The following is a 19,307-nucleotide window of genomic DNA, read 5'->3' on the forward strand; positions in this document are numbered from 1 at the left end:
GCCTGAGTGGCTGGTTCCCACCGTGCCAAGAGGTGCCGAGCCTCCCGGGGCGTGGACACCTGGGAGGCAGCCTTGCCCGCCGAGGGGACAGGACGGGCCTGCCCAAGAAGAGGGCCAGGCGGCGGCAGGAACGAGGGTCCGTGATCCTCAGGAGCTGCAAGAGCCAACTGAAGCCCCTGCTCCTGCCCGCCCTCCCCCAGAAGCCCTCAGCTCGCCCTCCTCCTGGGCAGCAGGGCTGGCGTGGGCCCGGCCTCCACCCTGACCTCACTCACGGCCACCAGAGGAGGGGAAGGAAGACGGCTCGCCAGCCCTGCCCTCCCGCAGTGACCACCTCCGAGAGGCCAGCCGAGACGCTTGCACCTGGCGCCTGGGATTCCTGCGGCCACAGTCAGCATCAATTCCTCAGGGCCTGTGGCTGGAGTCAGGTCCCCGGCGCCCGTGCCCCAGCCTCTGGGCGGCAGACGGAGTGCCCTGCGCATGGACTGCTGAGGACTGGGTTTCATTGGTTTTGTGTTTTTAATTCTATTTTGATAATTATTATTATTTTTCCTGCTCTGGGTGGTGGTGGCGGCAGCAAACGGGTGGATGAGTATTTAATAAAAGTTCCAAGTTTCTACCTGGGTCCCTCCGTCCTTCCAGCTCCGGGCCCCGGTGACAGGGCTGGTCACGTCCTGTCCGGCCTTGTCTCCCTGGCACGGCCCTGCTCAGCCTGTAGTCCTGACCTACCTGGAGCCTGGGCGGCAGAAAGGCTTGGTGGTGCACACCCTGCAATCCCAGTACTTGAGGCTGAAACAGGAGGACGCAGGTTCAAGGACAGCCTCAGCTATTTTCTCTTAGTGAGACCCTGTTTCAAAATTTAAAAAAAAAAAGAAGAAAGAAAAGGCAAGGGGTGGAACTCAGAAGTAGAATAGTCTGGGTTCAATCTCCAGTACCAGAAATAAAGAGATAAGCCCTAGGAGCTGCCCCTGGGAGCCCCACAGGACGGGAGCAACCGTGGGCTCTGGTGGGCTCTCGGGCATTGGCAGTTGGGGTAGAAGTGCCTTGGTTTTTTCCTGCCTTGCCTTATGGAAGGTACCCCAAATCCGTCCAGCCCCAGGAGCCCCAACTGCAGATGCCAGCCGCTCTCTAGCATGCCAGGCAGAGGAGTGCCAAGCCAAGGTCCCCGAGGCTCCGCCGCCTCCCTGGCGCTGAAGTCCTGGCTGTGCTGCGGCACGTGGTGCCATGCTGTGCTGTGCTGTGAGCGAGGTCGGCTGGCTGCAGGAGGAAGGGGCCGCCTGGGGGAAGTGCTCAGGCACCCGAGGGGCCCTTCCTCCCTCTGCCTTTCTCCATGTGATCCGCAGCTCCGCGCCCCTTCCTGCCACCTGAGAGAGGGGTCCCTCCCGGGGCCCAGGGGCTGCTCCTCCTTACCCACGCAGCCATGGGGGCTGGGGCGTGCCCGGGCAGCGTGGCTTCTTCCACATCCCCATTGATGGCCCAGGCATGGTCCAGCCCCCAACAGATATGAGAACATGGACGTACGGATGTGCAGGGCCCCGGCTCCCTGGCCTGCCCTGCCAGGACCCTCAGCCTGGGCCCTGCTGCCAGGCTCACCCGCCAGTGTGCTTCAGTCCCAGTTGACCCTCACAGCCCCGCGGCCTGGTGTTTGCTTTACCAAGAGGAAGCTGCTCGGGGAGGTCCCTGACTTAGCACGTGCACCCACCCAAATGTGGCTCCATCGCCACGGTGGGCTTTCTCCTTCCTCCTGCAAGCTGCCTCTGGGATCCAGGAAGGTTCTGGAAGGCTCCGGGCCCAAGAGGCTTCTAAAAGCCCCACACACACACCTGAGGAGCCAGGCCACAGAGCAAGGCCGATGTCCACGCGGGGAGCGTGGCCGAGCTGAGCAGGCAGGTGGAGCCCTCGCTGCACGCCAGGGCCCTGCGGTCTCCGCAGCCGTTTGCATTTCCTGAAACCGGATCTGGGTGTTAAGAGCCGCCCCTGGGCCGGGCGCGCGCCTCAGCCATGGCCCTGCGCCGGGAACTGCTTAAGTCCATCTGGTACGCCTTCACCGCGCTGGACGTGGAGAAGAGCGGCAAGGTGTCCAAGTCCCAGCTCAAGGTGAGCCGCCGGCCGGTCTGGGGTCAGTGGATGCTGCTCTGCTACCGGGCACCCAGCCCTCCAGCGCCCGGGCCTGCCTGGGGTGACGGAGGCTACGCGGCCCGCAAAGTGCGGACAGAGCCGTGGTCCAGAGCTGACCCCGCCAGGTGAGGACCCTGAGCCCTGAGCGGGCGCCTCCCAGATGTGTGCTGAGCACCCGCCCTCCAGAGTCATGCCGGGGCACGCTGCTGCCTGCCAGGTCCTCCCGGCTTCTCTTCTCCGGGAGAGACAGCCAGTACCTGTCGGTCGCTTCCTCTGCAGCTGCGAGAGGCAGAAAGGGCCGCCCGTTCCATAGCAGGCTGCCCCAGCCCGACGCCGCGGGGACAGCGCAGGGGAGGCACTGCTGACCTCCTGCAGCCCGTCCACACCAGCCCAGCCTTGAGCCTTGGGTGGGAGGGGGTGGGATCCATGCCCAGGCAGAGCCCCAGCCTGAGTGCCCTACAGCCCAGGGTCTGGGAGGCTCTGGATGGCTCTGGGGAGGCAAAGTCCTGGGTTAGTGACCCCTTCCCCGCTCTCCTTAGTGGGGAGGAAGCAAGGCCCTAGACGGCTGCAACCAACTGGGACACGGGGAGAGGGCCGTGTGGTGGCCTCGGCACTCCCTCCCCATGAGTGTACCAGTGAGGCTGTGTGCGGAGGCTGGGCCTCGATCGCGCTCCCCACCAGGGCGCAGCCTCCACCTCCACTCCTAGTGAGCCTCCATCCCTACCCCGCATTGTTGGACTTGAATGCCCTGCCCTGGTTCTGTCCTCCAAACTATCCCTCAGACAGGGCTTTCTGCTCTTCCCAGGAGGAGGCTCCACCTTTGGTCACCTGGGAGCACCTCTCAACAGGCCAGGTGTTTCTTAAGTCTCTGGGGGGTTTTGTTTGTTGTTTTGTTTTGGTATTAGGGATGGAACCCTGGGGCATTTTACCTCTGGGCCACATCCCAGCCCTATGTTATTTATTTATTTGTTTGTTTTGTGGTACTGGGGATGGAACCCAGGGGTATTCTGCCTCCGAGCTATACCCCCAGCCCCATTTTTTAATTTTAATTTTAAAATAGGGTTTCACTAGGTTGCTGAGGCTGGCTGCAACCTGTGATTCTCCTGTCTCAGCCTCCCGAGTACTGGGATTACAAGCATGCGCCATCATGCCTGGCTTTATTTTTTATTTCAAAACAGGGTCTCGTTAAGTTGCTGTGTGAAACAGGGCCTCACTAAGTTGCTGGAGGTCTTACTAAGTTGCTGCGGGCCTCACTAAGTTGCTCATGCTAGCCTCAAAGCCGTAGTGCCCTGTCTCATCCCCCTAAGTCCTGGGACTACAGGTGTGCCTCCCATGCCCTGCGTTCAGTCCCTGTCACTATAGGTCGTGTCATCTAGTCGGTTCCTCTGGCTGGATGGAAAAGAACTAGGTCCAGCACCATCTCTGCAGAAACCGGCCCACGCCCACCCCGTTCTGCAGTTGTGTCTTGCCAGGACAGTCAACCCCCTGGCTTCTTGCTCCCCAGGCATCGCTGTCCACCTCCGTGGTCCCTGTGACCTTTGCGGGCGCTCTGCGTCCCTCGCACAGGGCGGGCAGCCCCGGGGCTTCCTGTTTTCTAGTGCCACTCCGTGCTGGGCCGCTGGGCCCGCCCCGCAGCCCAGGCTCTCTACGGAGGCGAGGCGCCTGGTCCTAGAGACCCTGAGACTCCTCCCTTCACGCCTCAGGTAGAGCCTGGGCGCTTCCACCTCTCCCTGTCGGGAAGCTGACCTCTCTGGGCACCTGGCTTGGCAGAGGGAGTCTCAGGGCCAGGTGGAGGGGCACAAGTGGCCAGGCCCCGCGTGGGAGGAAGGGCAGTTCCCCACCCCGGCCTGCAGTGTGGATGCTTGATGGAAGGCAGCAGTGAGCGTGGATGGGGCGTGGGGAGAGGTGATGGAGAGGTGGTCAGGTGGCAGAGGAAGACCAAAGGGAAGCCACCCACCGCAGGAGGCTCAGGCTGGCGGCTGTTCCTCCTCCTCCTCCTCCTCCTCCTCCTCCTCCTCCTCCTCCTCCTCTTCCTTCTTTCTTCTTTCTTCTTCTTCCTTTGCTGTTCTGGGGATGGAACCCCGGGGCATTCGACCTCCGAGCTACACCCCCTGCCCTGTTTTTTATTCTTTATTTTGAAACAGGGTCTCACTGAGTTGCAAAGGGCCTCGCTAAGTAGCTGAGGCTGTCTGGGAACCGCGATGCTCCGGTCTCAGCCTCCCGAATGCTGGGATTACAAGCATGCGCCACCACGCCCGATAGTTTATTCTTACAAAAACTGTCCCTATCCTCAGCACCCACAGTGGGGACCCGGCAGGACCCTCCTACCACCAGGGGAAGGTCGGTCCATGTGTGGGCACCAGGTCTCCCCCAAGTGCTGGCAGCAGGACTGCCTTCGCTGTCCTGGGGCGGGGGACCCAGCAAATCCCGAGAAGAGCCCCAGGAGTCGGGAATATTTTCCCCCTAAAGGAAGGCTTGAGGGGAGAAACCAGATGTCTTCCCCTCTCCAGATTCTTGCAGAAAGTACAATGGCTTTCATTAGCTGGCTCAAGAGCAGGGAATACCACCAGCACATGATGCTTCTGCCCAGGTTAGACCTAGACCGGGCGCAGAGTGGGGGCCAGGACTATTCTGTCCCCAGAGCCCCCTTTGTAGACCGGGGGGATGAGGAGCCTCCCATCTCTACTGCTGGCCACACCCGCCTCAGGCAATGGGGGGTGCGCTGCGGGCAAGCAGTGGGTGTCAGGCTCAGGGAGGGTCCAGGAGGCAGCAGGTCCCAGCCCCCCTAGACAGGCGTGCGGGCCTCCTGCTGGCGCCCAGGGAAGGCTCACCACTGAAGGTCCTGAGCTTCCGGCTCGGCCTCCTCTGCAAAGGGACAGCCTCCTGCTCCTTGGTGGAAGAGAAGTTAAAACAGAGATCTGCTGGACAGGATCCCCAGCTCGGCCTCCACGGGCGAGGCTGCAGGAAGGCGATTTAGTACTATACAGAGTACACGACTCGAACCTGGGACCTCTACCGCTCCCCGCTGGGTGACTGCCTGTCGCAGAGCCTCCAGTTTCCCAGCGGGCACGGAGGCATGCGCTTGTAATCCCAGTACTTGAAAGGCTGAGACAAGAGGATCACAGGTTCGCGGCCAGCCTCAGCGATTACTGTAGTGAGGTCCTCTGCAACTTAGTGAGACTCTGTTGCCAAATAAAAAATAAAATTGGGCAGGGGCGTAGCTCAGAGGCAGAATGCCCCTGGGGTTCAATCCCAGGTACCAAATTAAACAAGTAAAACCAAGCCGAGTAGGTGAAACCAACACTCAGTGCGGCCTCACCCTGCTCTCGTCCCGGCCTCTCTTCAGCTGCTCACACAACCCCTCCCGCCCTCTTGCTATCAGTAGGTTACGCAGCTAAGCCAGAGAGCCCACCTTGTAAAACCTCACGTCTTAGTTATGCTCCAGTGCCCTAAAGGTCATTCAGTAACTCTGGTGTGTTTTTGTATTGTTTCATTTATTGTGTGTGTGTGTGTGTGTGTGAGTTTTGGAGGTGATACTGGGATTGAACCCAGAGGTATTCTACCTCCAAGATATACCCCAGCCCTTTAAAAATATTTTGTTGTTGTTGTTGTTTGTTTGTTTAGAAACAGGGTCTTGCTAGATTGCTGAGAGTTTTGCTAAGTTGCTGAGGCTGTCCTTGAACCTGTGAACCTCCTGTTTCAGTCTACGAGTACAGTACTGGAATTACAGGCATGTGTCACCACGCCCCGCCCATACTCAGTAACTCTTAAAATGATCTGACTTTTTTTTCTTTTTTTCTTTTGCGGGTCTGGGGATGGAACCCAGGGGCATTCGACCTCCGAGCTACACCCCCTGCCCTATTTTTTATTCTTTATTTTGAAACCGGGTCTCACTGAGTTGCAGAGGGCCTCACTAAGTAGCTGAGGCTGTCCGGAACCGCCATCCTCTGGTCTCAGCCTCCCGAATGCTGGGATGACAAGCGTGCACCACCACGCCCGGCTATGATCTGACTTTTAAAAGATCCCTAGGAACCCAGACTCATTCAGAGTCTGTAGTCCATTAAGGGGAGAGAAGTGGTCATTGTGAAGTCCTCCTTGGATGCTCTTAGGAATCCCCCAGACACCTGATCTGCATCTGCTCTGGCCAGCTAGGGCTCCAGGATCCTGGAGATGGGGACCACAGAACTCTTGCTAAGGTGCCCAGGCTGGCTTTGAACTTGCAACCCTTCTACCTAACCTCCTGCGTAGCTCAGATTCTCTGCGTGCACCCGGACGCCCAGCTCCTTCCTGAGTTATCACACCCCTACCTCTGCACCTGAGTGTTTAGCAGACCCCAGGTCCCCAGAGATGAACCCCAACCTGGCCCAGGCCCCCAGAGGAAAGGGTGGATAAATAAGGCCCCCGCAGACCTGTGGCTGCCGGCCCAGTGGTCGGGGCTGCCCCAGCGCTGGGGAGATTGTGGGCGTCCTCTCTGAGGGAGACTAGAGGCAGCTTACCAAAAATACTGACACCTGACCCCCCCACACCCCTGGCGAGTCTGAGTCAGCAGGCGTGGGTGGGGCGAGGCTCCAAGTGACTCAGGTGTGATGCAGAGATGGCGGCAGGGCTGGGGCCAGAGCAGGGTCAAGGAGCCCGTGTCCTGCCTGAAGGAGGACAGTGAGGGGCCCCGCCTGCAGGGCCGAGGCTTGGGCAGGGGACACACCCCTGTAATGCATTTTCTTCCTACAGACCCCTCTCCCTAATCCCCGCCCCTACCCTCACCCACAGGAAGCCCCGCAGGCCCCTCCCCGACACCTGACAGCTTCTGGCCTGGCCTCTGCAGAACCCCATGAACAGGGCCAGGGAGGAAAACCAGCTAAGTGGGCCTGGGAGGATGGCGATGGGGAGGGAAGGAGCGGGGCGGGGAGCCCTGGGCACTGTGCTGCTGAACGAGGGTCCTGTCTGTGGTGGCCTGAGCATTAGCCCTGGCAGAGAGAGGGGGACTGAGGCCAGGGACGCTGGCTTGCTCAGCGAGGGGCAGCCATGGCTGCCTGACTGTCTCTTTCCAGGAAACATTGCATTCACTTGATAGGCTGATAGCAGCCCCTGAGCGCCAGGCCCAGCAGCACGTAGAGCAAGACGGCTCCACCCAGCCGGGCGTGGGCGCACGCCTGCGCTCCCAGCATCCGGGAGGCTGACACTGGAGGGTGGTGGTTTGTGGCCAGCCTCAGCTCCTTAGTGAGGCCCCCCGCAACTCAGTGAGACCCTGTTTCAAAATAAAGTATAAAAAATAGGGCTGGGGGGTTTAGCTCGGAGGTAGAATGCCCCTGGGTTCCATCCCCAGTACCAGCAATAACAACAAAATTCTTGGTTATTTATTTATTTATTTATTTGTAATACTGGGAATTGAACCCAGAAGCATTCTGCACCCCCACCCCTATTTTTTTTTCGGGTCTGGGGATGGAAACCAGGGGCATTTGACCTCTGAACTACACCCCTTGCCCTATTATTATTATTATTATTATTATTATTATTATTATTATTATTATTGGTGGTGGTACTGGGGTTCCTGGAAGCCCTTCTACCTCTGGGCTACACTCCCAGACCTATTTTTACAGTTTTATTTGGAATCAGGGTCTCCTAAGCCAGCGCGCGCGGCTGGCTTCAAACCTGCACGAACCTCCTGTCTCTGCCTCCCAAGTGTGGGGATGACAAGCGTGCGCCACCACGCCCTGCTATTTTTTAATTCTTTACTTTGAAACAGGGTCTCACTGAGTTGCGGAGGGCCTCACTAAGTAGCTGAGGCTGACAGCGATCCTCCTGTCTCAGCCTCCCAAATGCTGGGATTACAAGCGTGCGCCACCAGCCCAGCTTTATTCTTTGCTTTGAAACAGTCTCACTAAGTTGCAGAGGTCCTCACTAAGCAGCTAAGGCTGACTGCAAACCTGCAATCCTCCTGTCTCAGCCTCCAAAGTACCTGCATTCCAGGCATGCACCACGCCCGGCTCTGGCCTATTCTGAGCAACACCAAGGCGGCCAGAGTAGCTGCTGAGAGATGGAGTGAGAGAAGGCCAGCGGGCCGGGTCCAGGACCCAGAGGCCTCTGGGAGGACTCCAGCTTTTACTCTGAATATAATGGGAAATGTTCAGCGTGCAGGGACATTTTGCTGACGCCTGGGGCAGCTGGCACTCAGAATCGCCCTCACAAACGGGGCAGCACAAGGATGTTTTCAGGAGCACCTTAATAACAGGGAGAATTAATAACAGTGGTCAGCGGCAGCATTTGTTTTGTTTTGGTTTTATCTCTACTGTTTTAAATTTTTTGTTATAAAGACAATATATGAGCCCGGCGTGGCGGGCACGCTTGTCATTCCAGCATTCCGGAGGCTGAGACCGGAGGATCGCGGTTCGCGGACAGCCTCAGCTACTTAGCGAGGCCCTCCGCAACTCAGTGAGACCCTGTCTCAAAAATAAATAAAAGAGTCTAAAAACTAGGGCTTGCAGTGTAGCTCAGAAGTAGAATGCCCCTGGATTCCATCCCCAGTACTGAAAAATAAATAAATAAAAATAATTTTAAAAGACAACATACGAGCCCGGCATGGTGGTGCATACCGTTAACCCCAGTATTTGGCAGGCTGAGACGGGAGGATCGCGGGTTCAGGGCCCGCCTCAGCTACATTAACAAGACCCTAAGCAACTTAGCAGGACCCTGTTTCCAACTAAAAAATTAAATAGGCTAGGAGGTGTAGCTTGGAGGTAGAATGCCTCTGGGTTAAATCCCCAATACCACACACACACACACACACACACACACAGATTAGCTCCCGAGTTGAAAGAGTCCCTGTTCAGCTTCTGCTGAGTCTTTTCGATTTTTTCGATGTACAAATGAGCATGTGAGGTTGAACCATAGGAAATTTCTAACATTTAACTGCGAGAGGAGCCGTTTCCTGTGACTCAGCTGAAGCTTTGCACACGTATAGTTGTACAAACGTCTCATCTGGGCCTTGCTTCCTTCGCCAGCTGGCACGACGTGCAGATCTTTCCGTGGCTGTTCCTGCAGATTTCGTAAGAACAGTAGCTCACGGGCGTCATCTGGCTGCGTTTTTTATTTCTGGCAGTGCTGGGGATTGAGCCCAGCCATGTACGTGCTGCGTCTGCGCCCAGGCGGGCACCTACAACAGAGCCCCGCCCTCCGCCCACAGATGGAACCCAGGGACAGTCTACCTCCAAGCTACACCCAGCCCTTTGCACTTTTCATTTCGAAACAGTCTCACTAAGTTGCTGAGGCTGGCCTCGAACCTTCGATCCTCCTGTCCCAGCCTCCTAATCACTGGGATTCCAGGCGAGCCCCACCCACCAGGTTTCACTCACAGCTTTTCTTTACTTTTTTTTTTTTTTTTTTTTTTTTTTTTGCGGGTCTGGGGATGGAGCCCAGGGGCATTCCACCTCCGAGCTACACCCCCAACTTATTTTTCATTCTTTATTTTGAGACAGGCTCTCACTAAGTTGCGGAGGGCCTCACTAAGTAGCTGAGGCTGTCTGCAAACTGCGAGCCTCCTGTCTCAGCCTCTCAAGTGCTGAGATCACAGGCGTGCCCACCACGCCCCAGTTTTAGTTCTCATGTCACTGAACGGCTGGCAGAGAGCTCAGCGGGAGACTGGGACGGGTGGCCCTGAGCGCAGGGCCTGGGCAGAGTGGGTGCAGTCTCCTGGCCAGCTTTGTGGAGGAGGAGTACCGAAGGCAGACCTGCGCCCGCTCCTCTCAGGTGCTGTCCCACAACCTGTACACGGTCCTGCACATCCCACACGACCCGGTGGCCCTGGAGGAGCACTTCCGTGATGATGACGACGGCCCGGTGTCCAGCCAGGGCTACATGCCCTACCTCAACAAATACATCCTGGACAAGGTGGGCCTTGCTCGCGGGCACCTCCCCTCCCTCCCAGCTGGCAGGCACCGACACCTGGCTGCTGCACGCCTCCCTCCCCGGGAGCCCATTTCTCTCCAGCCAGTGCCCCCTCCATCCTACCTCCATCCTCCCCAGCAGCTCCCTGCTGCGACGTCCAGTTCCTCTTCCTGGCGCTGGCTGCACCCGGGCTTCTGCCCGGGCACTTGGCGGGTGTGGGTGCGCCGGGGCAGAAGCAGCTGTTCACCTGGTGACCGGCGCAGGGACTCCGTCTGCACTTAGCCCTGGACGTGGCCCGGCGGGGAACCAGGGAGCTAGAGACACAACCCGAGAAACGCAGCCGGAGCCTGCGGGCACGGGGCGGCCGCTGACCGCAGGCCTGCTGTCAGGTGGAGGAGGGAGCTTTCGTTAAGGAGCACTTCGATGAGCTGTGCTGGACCCTGACGGCCAAGAAGAACTTCCGTGCAGACAGCAACGGGAACGGCGCGCTCTCCGACCAGGACGCCTTCCGCCTCTGGTGTCTCTTCAACTTCCTGTCGGAGGACAGGTACCCGCTGATCATGGTTCTCGACGAGGTGAGTGGGTGGCCGGCCAGGGGCCCGGTCACCACACCATGCCCAGGTCTTCTTCTTGTAGTGGAGATTGAACCCAGGTGCACTTGACCTCTGAGCTACACCCCCAGCACTATTTTATTTTTTATTTTGAAATGGGGTCTTGTTAGCCGGGCGTGGTGGCGCACGCTTGTCATCCCCGCGCTTGGGAGGCAGAGACAGGAGGACCGCGCAGGTTCGAAGCCAGCCGCGCGCGCTGGCTTAGGAGACCCTGTTTCCAAATAAAAATGTGAAAATAGGTCTGGGAGTGTAGCCCGGAGGTAGAAGGGCTTCCAGGAACCCCAGGACCACCAAAAAAAAAAAAAAAAAGAATTAAAACTTGGGCAGTGGGTGTAGCTCGGAGGTCAAATGCCTCTGGGTTACATCTCCAGACCCGCAAAAAAAAAAAAAAAAAAAAAAAAAAAAAAAAGAAATGGGGTCTTGTTAAATTGTTGCAGCTGGGTCCTCCTGGGAGCCCAGGAGGTAGGGGCCAGATCCCAGGCCTCTTCTCCCATGATGTACTCTCTCTGGGACCCGAGCTGAGTCGGCCCTGGCTCTCCAGGAAAAAAAAAAAAAAAAGATAGAAACCAGACATGGTGGCACACGCCTATAATCCCAGTACTTGGGAGGCTGAGACAGTAGGGTCACAGGTTTGGGGCCAGCCTCAGCTATGTGGTGAGGCTCTCCGCAGCTTAGAGAGAGTACTGCAAAATAAATAAATAAATAAATATAAAAATAAAAAGTCTGGGATATGGCACAGATATAGCATGTACCTGGGTTCAATCCTCAGCACAACTAGAAAGAAAAAAAAAAACAAAACGGTCTGACTGCATCTGTCTGTGGGAAGCAGGGGAGCTGCCTGAGCCCAAACTAACGCCCACAGTAAGGCCAGTGTCGCGCAGGGTGAGAGTCCCAAAGAGACTGTCCCCAGAAGCTGCTGGGCGGAGCGGGATGCGCGTCCCTCTGCACAGGACACCGCGCCAGGTCCCCCGCCAGGTGGCTAAAGGGCCTCTTGTGCTGTGATCACGCCCGCGAGCCGCCTGGCAGGATATACCCCAGCCACCACTTCCTGTTCCTCTTCACTGCGTTTCCTGCCCCTGTCCTGCTTCCCCACCCCAGCCCCGCCTCCCACACAGGGAAGGCTCCCAGGGTCGGGGTCGGATTCTAATTCCAAAGGAGAGTCAGGAGATGCTGAGGGAATTCTGGCGGTCCCCAGTTTGCTGCGAGACTTTGAGCAGTCTCTTCCCCCCTGGGCCTTGGTTTCATCATCTGCAAAGCGAGATTAGATGAGAGTTCGCCAGACTCTCATCAACCTAGTGAGATCCAGTTTCAAAATAAAAATAAAAAAGGGTTGGGGGTGAAGTTTGGAGGCAGAATGCCCTGGGTTCCATCCCCAGTGGCCCCTTGCCCCCTAAAAAGACAGACTTCTTGGACCACCTCTGGTGGTGTCTGCGAGCAGCTGCCTCTGCCTGGCCTCTGGTCCTCTGCTCTTATCGCCCTTAATTTAAAATTGGAAGAATCCTGGAGAAGTAAAGAATCCCAGTATTTGAAAGCCTAAAACACAGCCGGACCTGGTGGTGCACGCTTGTAATCCCAGCATCCGGGAGGCTGAGACAGGAGGGTCGTGGCTCCAGGACAGCCTCAGCTACCTAGTGAGGCCCTCTGCAACACAGTGAGACTCTGTTTCAAAATAGGGAATAAAAAATAGGACTGGGGGTGTAGCTTGGAGGTAGAATGCCCCTGGGTTCCATTTCCAGTACTGCAAAAAATAAAATAAAAATAAAATCAGGCTAGGGGTATAAGTTGGAGGCTGAATGCCTTTGGGTTCAATCCCTAGTGCCTAAATAAATAAATAATAAATAATAAAAAGTTGTAAGAAGGGGGACTGAGTCGGGAAGGGGGAGAGGATGCTGGGTTGGTGGGAGGTCCCGGCCCCTCCCGGCCGCGCTACCTTTGGTCTTCCCGCCGACCTGGGAGGCGGTGGAGCGCCCCCTGGTGTTGGTGGGCAGGCTTTGCTCCTTCCCTCCAGGTGGAATACCTGCTCAAGAAGGTCCTGGGGAGCATGAGCCTGGAGCCGGGCCTGGGCGAGCTGGAGGAGCTGCTGGCCCAGGAGGCCCCGGCCGCCCAGGCCGCGGGCGGCCTCAGCGTCTGGCAGTTCCTGCAGCTCTTCAACTCGGGCCGCTGCCTGCGGGGCGTGGGGCGGGACACCCTGAGCGCGGCCATCCGCGAGGTCTACCAGGAGTTCATTCAGGACGTCCTGAAGCAGGTCAGCCCCACGGGACGGGTCGGGGGGCGGCCGGGCGGCCGGGGAGCCGCTGACCCGCCTGCGGCCGGCAGGGCTACCTCTGGAAGCGCGGCCACCTGAGGAGGAACTGGGCCGAGCGCTGGTTCCAGCTGCAGCCCAGATGCCTCTGCTACTTTGGGAGAGAAGATTGCAAGGAGAAACGCGGCTCCATCCCGCTGGACGCCCACTGCTGCGTGGAGGTGAGGGCGCGGGAGAGGCCGGGGACCCCGACGCCCCAGGACGAGAAGGGAGGAGACGCCCCTTGCTGTGAGATCAGCGAGCCCCAGTCCACCTCGGGCTGCAGGCCGTCCTGACCGCCATCATACGCGGAGACTTGACCAAGCCTGCAAATGAACCGCCCCAGTGGGTGATGTGGATTCTGCTAGAGATGCCAGAGAACGTGGCCGAGATCAGCACTCGTAGCAGCTCTGCTTGCTTTCTTTCTTTCTTTCTTTCTTTCTTTCTTTCTTTCTTTCTTTCTTTCTTACTTTCTTTCTTTCTTTCTGTGGTACTGGAGACTGAGCCTAGGGGCTCTACCTCTGAACTACACCCTGGCCCTGTTTTATTTATTTATTTTGCAGTACTGGAGATTGAACTCAGGGACATTCTACCTCTGAGCTACACCCTCAGCCCTATTTTTATTCTTGATTTTGAAATGCAGAGGGCCTCACTAAGTGGCCGAGGCTGGCAGCGAGCTGCGGTCCTCCCGCCTCAGCCTCCCAGGCCCTGGTATGACAGGTGGGCACCACATCCCCAGTGCCACCGTCCATGATTGTAGCTATCCTAGGCTCTGAATAGGTGTCAGTGGAAGGAGCTCCGAGCTGGGCAGGACTCTGCTTCTGCAGTGAGGGGCAGGCAGCCGGCTTGGCTGTGTTCCTGGGCCTCCTAGGCTTCCGTCCCTTTCTAAAGCTACTCACCCTGCCTGGCAAGGGAGTATGGGAGCTGTGGATATGAGTATGCAAATAAGCGGGGCGTGGTGGCGCCCGCTTGTAATCTCAGTACTTGGAGGCTGAGATAGGAGGTTTGGGTTGAGGACAGCCTCAGCTACTTAGTGAGCCCCCCACCCCCACTCAGTGAGACCCTGTTTCAAAGTAAAAAGAATAAAAAATAGGGCTGGGAGTGTAGCTTGGAGGTAGGATACCCCTGGGTTCCATCCCCAGTACTGCAAAACAAAAAACACAAAATGCAAATAAAACACTGCCAGGCGAGGTGGCCACGCTTGTAATCTCTGGGCTTGGGAGGCGGAGACAGGAGGTTCGAAGCCAGCCTTGCTGGTTTAAGAGACCCTGTTTCCAAATAAAAATATATATATAAAAAAATAGGTCTGGGAGCGTAGCCCAGAGGTAGAAGGGCTTCCAGGAACCCCAGTACCACAAAATAAATAAATAAATTAATTAATTAGTTAAAAAAACCCACTAGGCTGGGCGTGGTGGCGCATGCTTGTAATCCCCGCGCTTGGGAAGCTGAGACAGGAGGATCGCACGGGTTTGAAGCCAGCCTCAGCTACTTAGTGAGGCTCTCAGCAACTTAGTGAGACCCTGTTTCCAAATAAAATATAAAAAGGTCTGGGAGTATAGCTCGGAGGTAGAAAGCCTCTGGGTTCCACCCCCAGTACCACCAAAAAAAAACAAAAAAAAAAAACACTAGTACCAACCCAGCATGGTGGCCCATGCTTGCAGTCCTAGTACTTGGGGGGTGTACTTGGGGAGTGGGGCTGAGACAGGAGGACAGCAGGTTCGAGGACAGCCTCAGCAACTTAGCAAGACCTTGTTTTGAAAATAAAACATAAAAATCAAGCCGGACCTGGTGGCGCAAACTTGTAATTCCAGTGCTTGAGAGGCTGAGACAGGAGGATCACAGGGTTGTGGACAGCCTCAGCTACTCAGTGAGGCCCTCTGCAACTCATTGAGACCCTGTTTCAACATAAGGAATAAAAAAGAGGGCTGGAGGAGTAGCTCAGAGGTAGGATGCTCCTGGGTTCTCTTCCCAGTACCGCAAAATTAATTAATTAATTAAAATAAAAGAGGGTTGGGTGGGTGTACAGCTTGGAAGGAGAATGCCCCTGGGTTCGACCCCGGAGCCCGGGCTGGGGAGGCGCCGAGCGGCCTGACCCGCAGGCCCGCCCGGCCCTGCCCAGGTGCTGCCGGACCGCGACGGCAAGCGCTGCCTGTTCTGCGTGAAGACGGCGAGCCGCACGTACGAGATGAGCGCCTCGGACTCGCGCCAGCGCCAGGAGTGGACGGCGGGTGAGCGCCGCGGGCCCTCGGCTCGGCCGGCCCAGCCCCGGAGGCGGGTGCGGCGGGCAGTCGCTCAGGGGTGGGCCCGGCTTGGCGTGCGCGGGCCCTGGGTTCGGTCCCCAGCACCCACACCAAGAGAGCAGAGGAGAGGGCAGTCCTTGGGAGCCGCGGAGTAGCCGGGCGACCCTGGGCGACCGCGTGCCCCCCCCGCAGCCATCCAGACGGCGATCCGGCTGCAGGCCGAGGGCAAGACGTCGCTGCACAGGGACCTCCAGCAGAAGCGGCGCGAGCAGCGGGAGCGGCGCCGGGCGGCCCAGGGCGGGGAGCCGCGGCGCCCGCCGCAGCTGCAGGAGGAGGACGAGCGCCAGCTGCAGGAGGAGGACGAGCGCCAGCTGCAGGAGGAGGAGCTGCGGCGGCTGCAGGAGGAGGAGGAGCGCCGGCGCGGCCAGCACCAGGAGCTGCAGCGGGCGCTGGAGAGCCAGCTGCGCGAGGCCGAGCAGGTGCAGCGGGCGGGCGGGGCTAGGGCCCGGTGGGCGGGGCTAGGTAGAGGGGCGGGGCTGGGTCAGGTGGGCGGGGCTAGGCAGAGGGGCGGGGCTGGGTCAGGTGGGCGGGGCTAGGCAGCGGGGCGGGTCTGTGGCCAGGTGGGCGGGGCCTGGGCCGGAGGGGGCGTGTCGAGGCGGAGTTTGGAATAGGGCCTTGTTGAAGACAGAGCCCTTGGCTTGAGAGAGGGTTATGGCAACTCAAGGAGGCCCTCGGCAAGATAGTGAGACCTGTTTAAAAACAAAAAGGGCGGCCGGGAGTGGTGGCGCACGCTCGTAATCCCAGCATTTGGGAGGCTGAGACCGGAGGATCACGGTTCTCGGACAGCCTCAGCTACTACTTAGGCCCTTTGCAACTCAGCGAGACCCTGGTTCAAAATAAAGAATAAAAAATAGGGCTGGGGTTGTAGCTCGGAGGTAGAATGCCCCTGGGTTCCATCCCCAGTACTGGAAAAAATAAAATAAAATAAAAAATAGGGCCGGAGGTGTAGTTCAGAGGTACAATGCCCTTGGGTTGCATTCCCAGCACCAAAAAAATAAATAAAAAGGACTAGGAGTATAATTCAGAGATAAAATGCCCCTGAGTTCAATCCGTAGTAGGAAAGAGAGAAAGAAGAAAAGAAGCCGGGCGTGGTGGTGCACACTTGTAATCCCAGTACTTGGCAGGCTGAGACAGGAGGATGGCAGGTTTGCCGCCGGCCTCATAAACTTAGCGAGGCCCTCTGCAACTTAGTGAGACCTTGTTTCAAAATAAAGAATAAAAAATAGGGCTGGAGGGTGTGGCTCGGAGGTAGAATGCCCCTGGGATCCATCCCCAATACCGCGCACACACACAAAAATGCCTGGGGATGTAATTCAGAGGTAGAAGGCCCCTGGATTCAACCCCCAATACAGAGTGAATAAATACATAAGATGAGTAAATAAATATAAAGGAAGAGAGTAACCTGGAGCGTCCCTTTACTGCCTGACCCAGTCAAGCACCCAGAAAGGGTTGGGATCAGGAGACCCCGGCAAACGGATTTCCCCAGGGCGGAGGGCCCCGGGAAGCGGGCGGGCCCTGCGCCCCGCTGACCCGGCCCGCCGCAGGCCCGGGCCTCCATGCAGGCCGAGATGGAGCTGAAGGAGGAGGAGGCTGCCCGGCAGCGGCGGCGCATCGAGGAGCTGGAGGGGATGCAGCAGCGGCTGCAGGAGGCCCTGCAGCTGGAGGTGAAGGCCCGGCGCGAGGAGGAGGCCGTGCGCCTCGCCCAGACCAGGTAGGCCGCCGCCCTCCCGTCCCCGGGGCTGGCCCGGCGCCCGCTGGACCTCTGTGCTCCCGCAGGCTGCTGCAGGAGGAGGAGGAGAGGCTGAAGCAGCTTCTGCAGCTGAAGGAGGAGCAGGAGCGCTCCATCGCGCGCGCGCAGCAGGAGCAGCAGGAGCTGCGGCAGGAGATGGCGCAGCAGAGCCGCTCCCTGCAGCGGGCGCGGCAGCAGCTGGAGCAGGTGCGGCAGCACCGGCAGCGCGCCGACCAGGACGTGGAGGTGAGCGGCTGCGCCCCCTCGCCAGGAAGGAACGCCGGGAAAAAGAGGGGGAAGATCCTCCCTGCTCCTGTTTACACAGTGCTAGCATGTCTGGCCGTGGCCGGGCACACCTGTAATCCAGGGGCTGGGAGGCAGAGGCAGGACCATCCCAGGAGAGACAGCGGCCCAGCCAATGCAGGGCACTGGGACCCCATCCCGAAATCAGATGAAAAGCGCCAGGTGCCTGTGGCCCAGGCCTGTGAGCCACCGACAGGAGGCTCAGACAGGAGGCTGTGAGGCCCAGACAGGAGGCTTGCAGGTTGGAGGCCAGACTCGGGAATTTAGCAAGACCCTGTTTTGAAATAAAAAAAAAGGACTGGGCTTATGGACCAGAGGTAGAATGCCCCTGTGTTCAACTCCCAGTACCAATAAATAAATAAAAATAAAAAGGGCTGGAGTCGTATAGCTCAGAGGCAGAGCATGTTCTGAGCGTGTGTGAGGCCCTGGGTTCCATCCCCAGCACCACACACAGAAAAAAAAATTATTAATCTGGGCAGAATTTTTCCTCCTGCTATCCAAGCCCCTGCCTTGCCATCCCTGCACCGTGACCTCACTCCTTAGAGCACAAATCTTCATAGGAGAGGGCTTTTTTTTTTTTTTTTTTTTTTTTTTTTTTTTGCAGTACTGGGGATGGAACCAGGGGCATTCTACCTCCAAGCTACACCCCCAGCCCTATTTTTATTCTTTACTTTGAAACAGGGTCTCACTGAGTTGCAGAGGGCCTCACTACATAGCTGAGGCTGGCCAAGAACTCGGATCCTCCTGTCTCAGCCTCCCGAATGCCGGGAATACAGGCGTGCGCCACCACGCCCGGCTAGGAGAGGGCTTTAAAAACAATTTTTTTTTTTTGTACAGGTAATTGAACCCAGGGCCATCCCTTTGAGCTATACCCCTAACCCCTTTTTGGTTTTTATTTGAAGCAAAGTCTCTCTAAATTGCTGGGGCTGGCCTTGAACCTGTGACCCTCTTCTCAAGGAGGATCCCTCCCAAGTACTGGGATTACAGATGTGTGCCACCACACCCGGCCGGAATAGGTTGAGTCTAATCCTTTAGGGTCTATATACCCTCTGAGATGTGAGCTCTGTTCATATGCCTAACTCTTCATGAACCTACTGGGATCTCTAGCGAGATGATCAGTGGCCTCCCCCAGACCCTCCAGGCAGTGGCCCTATCAAGACCCGGATCCCCGTCGTGGTGAGGGGGACCTGACCCTTTCCGCACCGGCCGCCCCCACAGGCTGCCCAGCAGAAGCTGCGCCAGGCCAGCACCAACGTGAAACACTGGAATGTCCAGATGAACAGGCTTATGCACCCGATTGAGCCTGGGGGTGAGCGGGGCGACCTCTGGAGCGTGCCTGGGGATGGGAGGAGAGGGGCGGGCAGAGGCATGGCCCAGATCTCCAGGGCCACCGAAGGCCGCCTCTGCCCCCACGCACACCTTCTCTCTGCCAGATAAGCGCCCCGTCACCAGCAGCTCCTTCATGGGCTTCCAGCCCCCTCCGCTCGTCCGCCACGACTCCTCCCTGAGGTGCCTGACCCGCTGGGGATCCCAGAAGAATGGTAGGACCCCCTCACCCATCAGCAGTGAACAGCAGAAGTCCTCCAGCGGCGGTGGGGAGGAGGCTCCCGTCCAGGCTCCCGCTTCTCAGAAAGAGCTACTGGATTCGGCGCCGGATAATTAGCCTCTCCTGGCCCCATCTTCCTGCCAACTTGCACCACTGAGCTCGCCAGGACCTGGCCATAAGACCCTCCTACCAAAGACAGTCCAGGATGGACCCCGCTCATCACTTGAACCGGCCCCAAACCCCAAGCCATGGAAAGCATCCGGGTGTTGGTACTTGAGAATTTGGCTGAAGTGGGAAAGAGAGTTATCGAACAAGACAAGGGCCATCAATTGGCATTTACATCTGGGGCATCAATTTACATCTGGGGCACCAAAGGTAAACGCCACCAAGTTGTGCAGGCATAGTTATGAATAAAAACTGCTGTGGGAACCACTGAAGGCTCAGGTCTGTCTGTCTCTCCTGCTGCCTCCTCCTCTACCCTTTGAGCCCAGGATGGCTTCCCGAGGCAGCAGGTGCTAAGGACACGGTAAGGCTGTGGACT

General features: G+C 57.8%; 1 protein-coding gene across 1 annotated transcript; it reads left to right on the top strand.

Moving 5' to 3' along the window:
• Positions 1 to 1,998: 1,998 nt before the first annotated feature.
• DEF6 (DEF6 guanine nucleotide exchange factor) lies at positions 1,999 to 18,883 on the top strand (the record flags this gene model as incomplete). Its single annotated transcript, XM_080710407.1, has 11 exons — positions 1,999 to 2,094; positions 9,859 to 9,999; positions 10,386 to 10,571; positions 12,616 to 12,852; positions 12,924 to 13,070; positions 15,008 to 15,116; positions 15,321 to 15,607; positions 16,733 to 16,899; positions 16,965 to 17,163; positions 18,439 to 18,529; positions 18,654 to 18,883. 11 exons carry the CDS (start codon positions 1,999 to 2,001, stop codon positions 18,881 to 18,883), a joined length of 1,890 nt encoding a protein of 629 aa, XP_080566533.1.
• Positions 18,884 to 19,307: the final 424 nt, after the last annotated feature.

Source organism: Muscardinus avellanarius (genome assembly GCF_963383645.1).
Source record: "Muscardinus avellanarius genome assembly, chromosome: 14".
NCBI classification, from domain to species: domain Eukaryota; kingdom Metazoa; phylum Chordata; class Mammalia; order Rodentia; family Gliridae; genus Muscardinus; species Muscardinus avellanarius.